General features: G+C 44.7%; 2 protein-coding genes across 2 annotated transcripts; one reads left to right on the top strand and one right to left on the bottom strand.

The window, feature by feature from the left end:
• The first annotated feature begins 2,830 nt into the window (after positions 1–2,830).
• gamt (guanidinoacetate N-methyltransferase) lies at positions 2,831–5,465 on the top strand. Its single transcript, XM_060067879.1, has 6 exons — positions 2,831–3,137; positions 3,912–4,057; positions 4,178–4,241; positions 4,336–4,403; positions 4,552–4,662; positions 5,308–5,465. Exons 1-6 carry the CDS (start codon positions 2,963–2,965, stop codon positions 5,446–5,448), a joined length of 705 nt encoding a protein of 234 aa, XP_059923862.1. The 5' UTR covers positions 2,831–2,962; the 3' UTR covers positions 5,449–5,465.
• A 1,198-nt stretch (positions 5,466–6,663) lies between these two features.
• ndufs7 (NADH:ubiquinone oxidoreductase core subunit S7) lies at positions 6,664–13,226 on the bottom strand. Its single transcript, XM_060067878.1, has 8 exons — positions 13,111–13,226; positions 12,356–12,392; positions 11,604–11,678; positions 11,377–11,497; positions 9,197–9,376; positions 8,002–8,048; positions 7,459–7,547; positions 6,664–6,898 (listed from the first exon to the last, which is right to left on the bottom strand). The coding sequence occupies exons 1-8, from the start codon at positions 13,169–13,171 to the stop codon at positions 6,801–6,803; spliced, it is 708 nt and encodes a 235-aa protein (XP_059923861.1). The 5' UTR covers positions 13,172–13,226; the 3' UTR covers positions 6,664–6,800.

Raw genomic sequence — 13,226 nt, 5'->3', positions numbered from 1 at the left:
AATATTGCACTCCAATGCAATATTGATGTCATATTGGGCTTGAAATGCATTGGGATGTTGGGTTCGACTCAAACACGTTAGGTCTGGTACTGGACTTCACGGCTGCGTTAAAGTCAAGTGTTACTGTGTCAGATAGTCTAAAGACCTTTCACGCTAAAACGGATTAATTATGAATGCTTCTGAATGGTTATTTTATGCACGTTGCTAAATTATGTTTAATTATTTTGTTTTTGTATACATATCGGCCTAATTATGTTCTTTTTGGGAAGCAGGACTGACCGCAGTAACGCTCAGCCACGCCCCCCCCCCCCCCCCCCCCTCCCTCCTCCCCCTGCAGGGAGCCGTAGAGCCGTAGCCGTCGCCGAGTCCTTCATTTCCAAATATGTAAACAGATTCTGCTATATCTTGATGAGAATGGTAAAGGAAGGGGGAGGGGGGATGCACACAGAATAAGAGGCTATGGAAGCCCTGAGAATAAATGACGAGCGGAATGTTATTGTGATTAGTGCAGTGCTCCAATGACCCCATTATTAGACTGACACTGATAATTATAATTAAATGCTCGATTGGAATTATTTTGACAAATGACAAATGACATATGTTATTATATTATGAGATATTAGTTATGAGTTCATTCCTGGCACTTGGTTAGCATCCTTACTGTAACGACAGCGATATATTGTTGTTTCTCCTTCTCACAAATGTACTGATGTACTTGTAAGTTGTTTTGGATAAAATCGTCTGCTAAATGCCGTAAATGTAAAACATTTAAATGTAATGATATTGGTTTTTTTGCAACAGCATTTCTATCGTTGTGAATAGTGAGAGTGGTAATTGCATTAGGCCTACATAGACCTAATTCAATAGATTAGCATCTAATATAAAATAGTTCAGTTTTAATGTATGACATTGTTTTTACTCGTCCATGCATATTAACAAAAAAAGTAATCTGCAAAGCTAAATATATTTCCTGTGGTGTTAGATTGTTGGACAGTTTAACATACATTATAGCCCAGCAGTGGTATCAGTTTAATATCCTCGAGGTGAAGTTTAGGCGGCAATCCTTAAATGACCCTTTTCTAATTTACATACACCCAAACCTTCAGGAAACGATGCAAAGTGCATCACAGAAATGCATTCCAACTGTAAAGCGTAAGGCCAAAGAAGTCATTCATAAAAGGTACATGAGGCAACTTCACTAAGCTGCATGTGCATTGTGTGAACGATTATGTTATAAAAAAGTATTTAGAAGAGAAAGTTTACTTCTACCCACTGGCATCACTGCAATATCATCCTAATAAGTGTCCTAAGAAGTACTGTTTCAGACAAACAGGTTATTCACACACACAAGACATGACAACCAAAAACATTACATGAATGAATAAACTTGATACATTGTCAACATTTATGGAGAACCACATATTGAGACAACCAGTACTCTGTGGAAAGAACAAAAGACTAAATATACGAAACATATGCCATCTCTTCATCTAAAGCTCTTTACAATACAGGGAGTGCATCCATCTCTTAACCTGGTAGCCCAGTGGGAATCAAACCTCAAACCTGGGTAGTGTTAATGCCATGCTCTCACAAAATATCTAAACAGGACCACTATAAAATAAGAATCCTTGTAATGAGGAGCCACTTGGAAACTTAAAATGCAAATGGATGTCACCCAGGATGGCTAAAGATGAGATGCGCGTTGAGGTGTTTATGTCTGCCGTGTGTTGTCCTTCCTGGTTGATTAAGAGGTCTTCACTGACTTTTAATGGCTTGACTTGCAATTAAGTTAATGGTGTGCATTAGAGAGGTGATTCCGTAGTAAATAATGTTTACAATTAAGTCTTGTTTAAGACGCTTTTATTAAAGTATCGTACAGTGAGTTCATAAATATCATTAATCAGCATAGGGGTTAGGAATCTTGCTCAGTACAAGATTGACCCAGTACCTTTGAGCTGGGAAGCTGCACTATCCTGCCTTGCCCTACAGAGTTTGTTGAAGTGTTTTTTCTGATATTATTAGCCTCCGTTGATGGGATGCAGCTGCCTAAACTAGTAAACGGACAGACTTAAGTGTAGGGTTTGTTATTTAATCTTCCTACTTCTATGTCACTGTCTTTCGGAAGGATCTTCTCAAAACTAGGAATGCATCTTAATGAAGTAAATGTCATTTATTTGGAAAAGGAGTAAGCACCAACTGTTTACTTTACAATATGCACTCCTATGCAATATTGATATCATATTGAGGTTGTCCTGTATTGGGATGTTGGTTTTGCTTAAACACATTAAGTTGTACTCTTGTCCTGGTCTTAACGGATGAATTAATGTAAAGTGTTACTGTATCAGATAATGTAAGACTTCTTTTCATGCTGAGTGGAATTAATTATGAGCATTTCTGAATGGTATCCAAATGACGTGTTTTTTTTGTATGTATATTGTTATTTTTTGAAAGCATATACTCTTGAATAAAATAAAACCTCAGCGTCTCAAGGAGAAATCCTATAATTTATAGTGCCACTGCTGCAGGCTTTTGGGTGCATTCTGGGATCCAGCCCTGACCTTTGTCATTTGGCCTTTGACAGCTGCTGTCCGTTACTATCTACGAGTAAACGGGTTCCTCGGCACGGCTCTTGGAAAGAGTTCAAACTGAAATTAACCCATGTAACGCATTATGAGTGAATGGGGAACAAGCAACAGTGCTTTCTGTAATCATTCAAATAGAACAACATAATAACAGTGAGCAGGTCTGAGTCTGCGCCTTGGACGGCGGGCGCACCGAGACCCCTGGTGAGCGCCCCTTTACGTTACGCGGACGACGAGCCCAGTCAGCACTTCTGGGACCCTTTAAATCGCGGCTGCCAGGGTTGAGTCCCTCCTCTTGCGAACGAGTGGACTAAGGAGTCTACCCCTTTTACAGACCCGGCCGCAGATTTGACACAAAACAGAACCCAACCGCAGCTACAATGACGACCGCAGCGCCCATATTCACCAAGGGAGAGGACTGCAAACAGGGGTGGCATGACGCCAGCGCCGGGTACAACGAGGCGGACACCCACCTGGAGATCCTGGGCAAGCCCGTCATGGAGCGTTGGGAGACGCCGTACATGCACTCCCTGGCGACCGTAGCGTCGTCTAAAGGTACAAATCCTCCCTGACCGCCCTAGAGGCGATGCAATGGGGAACACAAGTTGTTGCATGTCCAGTCCGTAAAGTAGTACAATTGCGTAAAGTTTAAAGTGTTTTCCCAGAGCGCCTGTCGCAGGGTTGTCAAAAGTTGTGAAACGCAACGTGGAGGAGGGTGAGTGTTGGTGGCAGGTGTTACTCTACCCACGAAGACATTAGACACGACGGGGGCCCCATGTGTGTGAATGAAAAACCACTGAGAAGTCGCCGTTTGTGCTGCAAGGGTTAAAAAAAAAAAGTGCCGCTCGACGCGACAAGAATTTTAATTCGGAAATAGTTTTCTTTTGTTTACAGTCCGTGACACGAGATTAATGGGTACACTGAAATACTTGTTCCTACACTGAAGCGCTCTTACTTCGCGACATTGCATGAACACTTGCAAAAACTATGTTCAAAGACGCGTGCATAAACACAATTTTGACGAGTTTGGGGTCCAACTTGCAATAAATGGCTTACTACCAGAACTATTTATATCATTCGCTCCTCGTCCACTCGATCAACCCCCTCGACTGTTGCAAGGGTCACGTGTTGACCAAATGTCCCCTTATGGGCATTCCCCACATTTTTTTCATTTTTAGCCATCCATCAAGGATTTAAACTGTCCCGTCCACATCGGGTGGCTACCAACCCCAAACAAGACTTGTGTCACCTCTTCCAATCGTGTTTTATATTAAAACGCCTTTAATTGTTTTGCCTGTGCTAACGCTCTGTGTTCACTCCCTCCCAAAGGGGGCCGGGTTCTGGAGATTGGGTTCGGCATGGCCATCGCCGCCACCAAGGTGGAGTCGTTCCCCATCGAGGAGCACTGGATCATCGAGTGCAACGACGGCGTGTTCGCCCGGCTACAGGAGTGGGCCAAGGCCCAGCCACACAAGGTCGGTTACAATGTGTGGTCCGAGCGGGGGGGGGGGGGGGAGTCTCCTAGGCTGTGTGTGCGTGTGGCTTCCACCAGTGCATAACTGAGGATAACAATGTGACTGCTTTCTTTTGTACAGATTGTCCCGTTGAAAGGACTCTGGGAGGAGGTCGTGCCCACCCTGCCCGACAACCACTTTGACGGTACGGGATCGACCGAGAGACACAAGAATCCAGAACTCTAAATACGTTTGTCTGATTGGAGTCTGTTAACGGTCTCACTGTTCTTCTCCGACAGGCATTCTGTACGACACCTACCCCCTCTCTGAGGACAAGTGGCACACCCACCAGTTCGACTTCATCGGGGTAAGACCACCAACCCCCCCCCCCCCCCCACCCACTCACCTGTGATTCAGCAGGGATCGTTTAGCTTAACAATTATCGGCCAATCAGGCTTAACACATGGTCGGCGGTGGTGATTTGATTGGACGGGGTGTGTTTCTCTTGTGTTCAGGCCCACGCCCACAGGCTTCTGAAGCCCGGCGGCGTCCTCACCTACTGCAACCTGACCTCCTGGGGAGACCTGCTGAAGGCCAAGTTCAACAACATCGACACCATGTTCCAGGTGGGAGTTGGAGCACAGAGTCGCAAAGAGTTGGTGGCGTTGGAGCACACCTGTGAATGCATTGTGTTCTGACTGATAAAAGCCAGATTTGACTCCCAAATCCACTCCTATGCCACATGCCAGTCCCTCTCTTTCACCCCACCACCCTGTCGGTCTACAGTGTGCAGGGCAAAAGAAGATCCCTTGCCCAGCCTGTCTACTGGGCAAGGGATATGTAAATAGATGATAATTTACCTAAGAGGGATATGTAAATAAATGATAATTTACCTACAAGGGATATGTAAATAAATGATTCACCGACATCAGGGTTTATATTTCATTAGAGATTTGACATATAACCAGTAGTCCACCAGCCAGTACCGATTGGTAGTAATGATTGGACAGGTATCTGTAAATAAACACGATATAGGACGTTCAAGTCTTTTCCAGGTGTACAATCACACGTATGTCTAGTTTAAAATGTGTTTGTGTGCGCAATGATGTAACCCTTTTATCTAGCCCTCAGCACCTACTGATTACCAGTATGTCTGACAAATGAATATGTCCCGCATAAACTTTTTTTCTAAGAAAAAAATCAAGGTGAATGGAGTGAATTCACAGACACGCGCCCTGTTGGATTAAACTGCTTCCTCTATGACTTTTCAGGAGACCCAGATGTCCCATCTGCTCAAGGCCGGGTTCAAGAAGGAGAAGATTTCCACCACCACCATGGACATTGTAGCCCCAGCTGAATGCAAATACTACTCCTTTAACAAGATGATCACTCCCACCATTCTTAAAGAGTAAAGCCCTTCCTAACCACACTGACTAGCTTCAGCGTTTTTTTATCTGGTTTGATTTTGCAGAATTAATCAGAATTAATCTTAATCTCTTTTAGACCCCCGAATCCATAAATGTATAAAAGTATGAACTCCTGCTCGAAGCCTCTTGTAAGTCGTTAATAATACCGAAATAATAGACGATTATTGTAGACAGTGAGCGAGGTACGGGCTGGCCAGCATTTTCTATTTATAGAATATATCAGTTATATATGTGAATTTGATACTATTGAAATCGTTGACTAAAGATGTGTCCAGGTTATGTAAGAGTTCAAGCTAGTTAAAATGTTACACATTTTGACTTTAATTATAGATGTTCATAACCATACAAAAAAAGAAAGTAACTGAAAATGCCCCTGCATCTGCATTTCTCTGGAGATAATTTAACCTTCTGACACGAATGTGGCCCGAAGTTTAACCTCCTGAGAGTAAACCCAATGCACCGTCTAACCTACTAGCCTGGAGACTTAAAGAGAACGTTTGCTAATGTGTGGAGATTAGTATTTCATAGAGCATAATCAAAATGAAGTGGAGGTTGCGACCTATTAACTGTGAATTCAATTGAAAAAACGTAATATTCTAACAGGACCCATGCGCTCTCCACTGATTTTTAATTGATGATTTGAGAAATAACAAGCAACTCTTCAGAGGTATAGATAATCTAGACTCTGGATCAGCCTAAAGTCACAATGAAGGGTGCCATCACTAGCAGAGGCTGATGCAAGGGAAGAGAATCATGAAGTGAACCTAGTGTTGTTCATTAGCAAAAGATTACATTTTGTAGGGTCTAATCATCTAGCGGTATGCGGTTGAACGAGGTCCCTGGGAAAAAGGGGGTAATTTGAAGGCTGGGTATGGACCAATACATGAGCCCACAGCTGAACACACACACACACACACACACACACACACACACACACACACACACACACACACACACACACACACACACACACACACACACACACACACACACACACACACACACACACACACACACACACACACACACACACACACACACACACACACACACGGTTTGATTAGTAGTATTTTGAATTGTTTTATAACCGATGCGTAATAAAAAAAAACGAATACTCTGAATGATTAATGAAATCTCAAGTTAGAATCCATTGTGCAACCACAGTTCAGTGTTGAACGATGAAACACCCAGACACAACTCTTAAGTAACTGACAAGCACGACTTTATTAAAGTTAATTAGTGAATCTCTATATGGATGAGGAGCCCCCCAGGACAGCAGACAGAACTGGCAGACCTCCCAGAAAGAAACATGTACACACGGCCACAGCGCCTCCCGCTCACTTCCTATACCAGATCCTCATCCTCTTCTCCCTCTTGATCTTCTTCTGCAGCTGCAGGGTCCCGTAGAGCAGGGCCTCAGCCGTGGGGGGACACCCTGGTGGTGGGAGAGGGGAATGCGTGTCAAATGAGGGGTCTGCACAAAAGGTCATCGTGACATGTTTATTGGACTGAAAGAAGAATATTGTCGCCGTTTTCTTTGAATATAGAGTATTCTTTGTTCGCCACACGATGGTTAGTAACAGGACCTATAAAAAGACACTGTACCTTGTCCAAGCTTTTTTTTTCTCTGTCTATTTAAACGCTTCTCTTGGAAACGTACTGACACCGAAACATATGGCTAGGTTGGAGTCAGGGAGAGACAATAAGAAACGTCTTGGCTGATACTGGTTTGTCATCATGCCTCTGAGTACAGCAGATTGGGGCCGACGAGGAAATCCCATTAAACACATTTACGCAATCTACAATACAAACACATTCTGGCTGATATAGTGGTGCATCTCTGTCTAGAATAAACAGCGCATCTCAGTCTAGAATAAACATAGTTTCCCCCCGTCGTAGAAACCGCTTTTGCTCAAATTGCTTAGGAAAGAAGTGTCACGAATTCCTTCTTTAAAACGTGGATGGCTCTTGGTGTGGAGGTAACGGTGAGTCTACCTGGGACGTAGATGTCGACCGGTACGATGCGATCACACCCTCGGACCACGGCGTAGGAGTAGTGGTAGTATCCACCTCCGTTGGCGCAGCTAAAAATAAAACAGTCCTTCAATGTTAGCCCTTATCTTACAACCTGTGTGTCAACGCTGACTACAATAGTGAATACATTCGGACAGTTATGAGTGCATAATGCAGTTCTGACCCTTAAAGAAATATGAATACATTTACATAATTTTCATATACTATAACTTTGAAATAGTGGTAGTATAGAAGTAGTCGTAGAAGTAAATAAAGTGCATACAATTATGTAATAATGAGTGGTATAGAAGAGGAATTGCTAAAAAAGACTACAGATTTTCAGGGGACAGAAGGGGAGCCAACGATTACAAATGTTGAACAGTTGCCAACGATTTGTAAAGGAATGGAAGAAGCCGGCTGGAGGAGCCTCTGTAGATAAGACACGGCACAGCGCGAGATGGAACAGCAGACGGGGGCGGGGGGAAGGGTCTGAAAGGTCAGCATACAGCTGCAGAGTTGCATTACCTTCCCATGGAGATGACGTATCTGGGCTCGGGCATCTGGTCGTACACCTACAGGGAAAAGACAACCAATTTCAGATAGTTTCCCCCCCACACTGGAGTCTTGCGAAACACGTTGATCCCTCCATTTTCATATACCTGTTCTCTTTGTAGTAGTTACTTGCTACTATGGGATAGAGATAAGCTCTCTAAGGAGTGCTTGAGGAGGTACCGCCACCTTTCTTCTACGTTGTGCAGTACATTATCTCTTGAACAAACTTGTTGGAGCTCTGCATTAACAAAGGGCATGCTGTACCTCTAGGAAGGCCTCAGAGCATTGGCTGTAGAACACAGCAAACACAAATCCCTCTCAACTTACAATGTGTCATATGCCAATTATTCTCCCATTATCTTTCCTCCACTTGCCCATGCACTCATCAGCCTGAATCCATCAGGTTTGGCTACCGCCTGAGACAAGTCTGCATCTGGTTTGTTTTGGCACAAAACCGGGGCAGAGATATCGGGAGAGCCGTCGGCTCCATCTGAACCGAACCACGGAGCGTCACCTCCGATACAGCGGCGGTTCGTTTGGCATAAGGTCAGAGGGACTCTGGTGCAGACCGAAAAGGCGACAATAGTCTGCTTCAAAACGAGGGTCTACGCCCGCTCCAAAGTGGCACTACAGTTTGGTTCGCTTTAGGTGAGAAGGGTGAACCGAACCAACTACAGGAAGCCCGACTTTGTAGAACGATTGGGTGCTGCATTGAGCTTTGCAAAGAGCTCTTCAATGACTGCATTTGCTAAATAAATCCCGTGGCCGTGGAGCGATATGTCTGACGGGGGCCGGTTGTACAACGTTAGGCCTAAAAAAAAAAAAAAGTTTGGTTCCTGTTGGTTGTCAGTTGAGGTCATGGGTAGGTAGGGAATTTATTTATTTATTTTATTTTATTTTTCCCAGCGGCAGCGAATGATAGTTAGGTTGTTTTCATTTAAAAACGAGAAAATTCGCTCATCCTTGTACAGAATGAAGAGGTGCTGTCCCAAAACGTAATTATAGTTTGCATTTTTTTTTCAGCTCATAAAGTAATTTGGGTCGCACATAAATAGACAGGGTCGGCCGGAAACCGGAACCAAACAATTGATTTTTTTAGGCCCGAACGTGACGCCCAACCCAGGACTCCAGGCCACTCGCGTCACATTACCCCCCCCGCCGCACTCACCTTCCGTAGCGCGGGGGCCATCTTGTTGGTGAGCGTCCCGGCGACGATCATGACGTCGGACTGACGGGGGCTGGCACGGAACACCACCCCGAAGCGGTCCATGTCGTAGCGCGGCGCCGCCATGTGCATCATCTCCACAGCGCAGCACGCCAGGCCGAAGGTCATAGGCCACAAGGAGCTCTGGGGAGGAGGGAGGAGACGTCATGAGGAGGGAGGAGACGTCGGGAGGAGGGAGGAGACGTCGGGAGGAGGGAGGAGACGTCGGGAGGAGGGAGGAGACGTCGGGAGGAGGGAGGAGACGTCAGGAGGAGGGAGGAGACGTCGGGAGGAGGGAGGAGACGTCGGGAGGAGGGAGGAGACATCGGGAGGAGGGAGGAGACGTCAGGAGGAGGGAGGAGACGTCAGGAGGAGGGAGGAGACGTCGGGAGGAGACGTCGGGAGGAGGGAGGAGACGTCGGGAGGAGGGAGGAGACGTCGGGAGGAGGGAGGAGACGTCGGGAAGAGGGAGGAGACGTCGGGAGGAGGGAGGAGACGTCGGGAGGAGGGAGGAGACGTCGGGAGGAGGGAGGAGACGTCGGGAGGAGGGAGGAGACGTCGGGAGGAGGGAGGAGACGTCGGGAGGAGGGAGGAGACGTCGGGAGGAGGGAGGAGACGTCGGGAGGAGGGAGGAGACGTCGGGAGGAGGGAGGAGACGTCGGGAGGAGGGAGGAGACGTCGGGAGGAGGGAGGAGACGTCGGGAGGAGGGAGGAGACGTCGGGAGGAGGGAGGAGACGTCGGGAGGAGGGAGGAGACGTCGGGAGGAGGGAGGAGACGTCAGCACCGTGCTAAGGAGAGCCGACGGGGGACGCCGCCAGAGAGCCGACGGGGGACTCCGCCAGAGAGCCAGGGTACAGACCCAAGACATCATGTGGGATTGGGTACATAATCCTGATGATTATGAGGTTATCGGTTCCTTCTATGATTTCATGCTTTATTAATGATTAATTCTTCCACGTTATACCTTTGACACATGATAGTCTGTCTTATTTGTTTTTTGACTGTCTACAGCAGGGGTCAGCATCCTTTTCAACATGCAGTGCCAGTTTGACATTTTCTCGTTAATGAGTGTGCCTTAAGCAATAATATATTAAAAATTAGGCTGAATTACGACCAAAAACATTTCCAGAAGACCTGGAATTGTATTATTTCCATATAGTCCACAATCATGCATCAACATTTTAAAGGTTTTTTTGGTTGTTATATTTGCAACATCATTTTCAGAAAGTCCTTCAAAAATGTATTTGCACTATGACAAATGCAAAGAAAATTGAATTTATGAGAATGTTGGAACCATCCACATCAATATCTTTAATTATTGCAACAATATTTTAAATATTTTCTTCTCTATTACTCACAACATAGGTTTAAAAACTATTAATTGATCCCATTTCAGAACACTGCTTTCTGTAACTAATTTAAACATATTTGCACTGGGAGGAAATGCCCCAAACAGAATAAAGTGCAAAAGAAAATCGGTAGTAATGATTATGCTGACGCATTGTGCGATGAATTTTTAATAATAATAAATAATAAAAATATGATTTTTTTAAGTGTGCCAATGATTATGCTGCCCCGTGCCAGTGGTGGCACCATGCCTAGGGTTGCCGACCCCTGGTTTACAGTATGTGGATTTCTGCGAACAATGCCACCTAGTGTGCGTGTGGGATCTATCCACACACACACACACCTTTTCATAATCCTGCCTAACCACTCTAAGTTTGTGTGCCTTGACCACCTCATGCCTTAACCCCTAAATTAGTGGGAACCACAACATTATAAGGCTTTCAAAGTGTATCTTACTGCGGTAATGTACCAGTTTGTCACTAGCAGACGCACACGAATCCAAAGCGATTGACACGACTTGCATTGTTGTAGATGCGAGTCATTAAGGAGTAAGTGGGTGTTAGCCTTGTTGCTCAGGCATCAGTGTGCTGCTGTTGTTACATAACTTTGGGATGAATGTATTACCCATCTTATCCAATCTGACGGCCCTGAATACACAACATTGACCAATCGTGCTCAGCGTCTGTGCCTGATCCATACTGCAGCGCAGACAAGCGCTCATTCAGGCAAAGGGAAGGGAAGTGTAGCACTCCATCACGAGATCCCGGCTGAGCCTGAGGGAGAAGGAGGGACTCACCCTGCGCGCCCAGTTGACCAGATCGTCCAGCTTGGTGATGACGTACTCCCCCTTGCTGCTGGCGACGGCTGTGGGCTTGGCAGCAGCCAGCGCGGTGCTCTTCTCCCTCACCGCGACAATACTGGACCAAAACACACAGGGCAAAGACACAGTGTCAGTGAGCCTTCTGAGAAAGGGCCAGCGCGATTGGCTGGAGTGGAGCGGTGGGCGGGGCTTGGCGAGCTCACCTGTGAGTGGCGGTCTCATTTTTAGCGCTGTGGTGCAGACACTTCTGATGATGGACGGCGAAATACGAAATAGACCTGGAACACACAAGATAATATATTTAAAATCATGTTTAAGGGTAGATACTATTATCCAGAGTGACTTAAAGTGAATTAAGCTAAAGGATTCCTACAGGCCAGCCGTGGACAATAGGGATCCAAACCAGAACCTTTTATCGAATTTGCCTTTCAATTTGATATTGATCCAATTGCTTCAATATCGATTCAATAATACGCGAGGATGACAAAAATACCTAATTATTTAGAATTAACCATTTCAAAATGAATTAACCATTTCATTGTGCTTCAACTAGCAAAAAGGAAATACACCATTGTATCATATTGTTCCTGAGCTAAACTTGCAGCATAAAAATAGTAATCATAACATGATGGACAAATGTTAAAGGGCATGTACATTTACGCATACTCGCTAGATTACAATGACTGAGTATGCTTCATTTTTTCCTTTTTTATGGAAATAATCAATTTCAAAAAAGTTCTGAATCGAAATTGAATCGAGAACAAATAAATTGCAGTGCATTGATGAATTGATATTTTTACCCAGCCCTAGTAATTACTACACAACAGTGTAACCATACAGACTCAATGCATTGAATCATACTGAATAAAAGGTCAATGAGCTCTATAAACTCTGCACTCATAGGGGGAGGGAGTTGGATTGAGTTTAATCAAAGAAAGGCTTAGCCTGGATTTACCTTGTTGAGAAGCAGCCTAACGAGGACAGTCGATGTGCTGGGAGGGAGAAAGGAAACTATTTAGTTCAACAAACTCCTTATCGAGATTACCGCATGGTTAAACAACTACTTCACAAGGGGGTGCATCCAAAAAATATTTCCATGTAAATATCTTGATTCAAAATGATTTAGATAACTTTTAAATCTGATACCTGTCAATGATATCATAATAAAAAGGTGATGAAGGAGTTTATTTTAAAAAGGGGTGATTTTGTTGATGAAATAAGCTTCATATACTTCCAGCAGGACATCACAGCTCCAAATTCAGAGCCAGAATAATAACAAACACAAGACAAGGAACATAACAATTCCCATTGTATTGGACTAGCACACGTTTACTTACAGTCAATATCAAATACGACGACATTGCATGGGATGACAGTTAAATAGGAAAAGCACAATGACAAAACATAACAATGTTATCTCGAAGCACATTGAATCGCCCTTGTGTTGTTATTCTACACAGAAGTGAAGGCTGTGTGGCTATACAAGGTCCGAATGTCTGTAACGTTATTCAAGCAGCCTCTGCTGCTAACAGACGTAGCAAGGTCAGCCTGCGCAGTGAAGGAAACCGGGCAAACTATGCTTCTGACGCCGACATACAACGAATAAAACATCCATATATAGAATATGTACACACCCTCTAAATACCACGTTGATAAAACACACGCATATTGGAACAAATTCCTTTGGATTTTAGTCAAAACATCACTTACCAACAAGCGCCGCCATCTTTGAAAGTATAGTTGTGCGAAAGCTGCTTCCGGTGCAGGACATGAGTGGACCAGAAGAGCGCGCTGTTGATCATCCAGACATGTCGCAGGTCCTGAGT

This window comes from Gadus macrocephalus, chromosome 12 (genome assembly GCF_031168955.1).
Source record: "Gadus macrocephalus chromosome 12, ASM3116895v1".
NCBI classification, from domain to species: Eukaryota; Metazoa; Chordata; class Actinopteri; order Gadiformes; family Gadidae; genus Gadus; species Gadus macrocephalus.
This window is presented reverse-complemented; position numbering and strand designations above follow the sequence as displayed.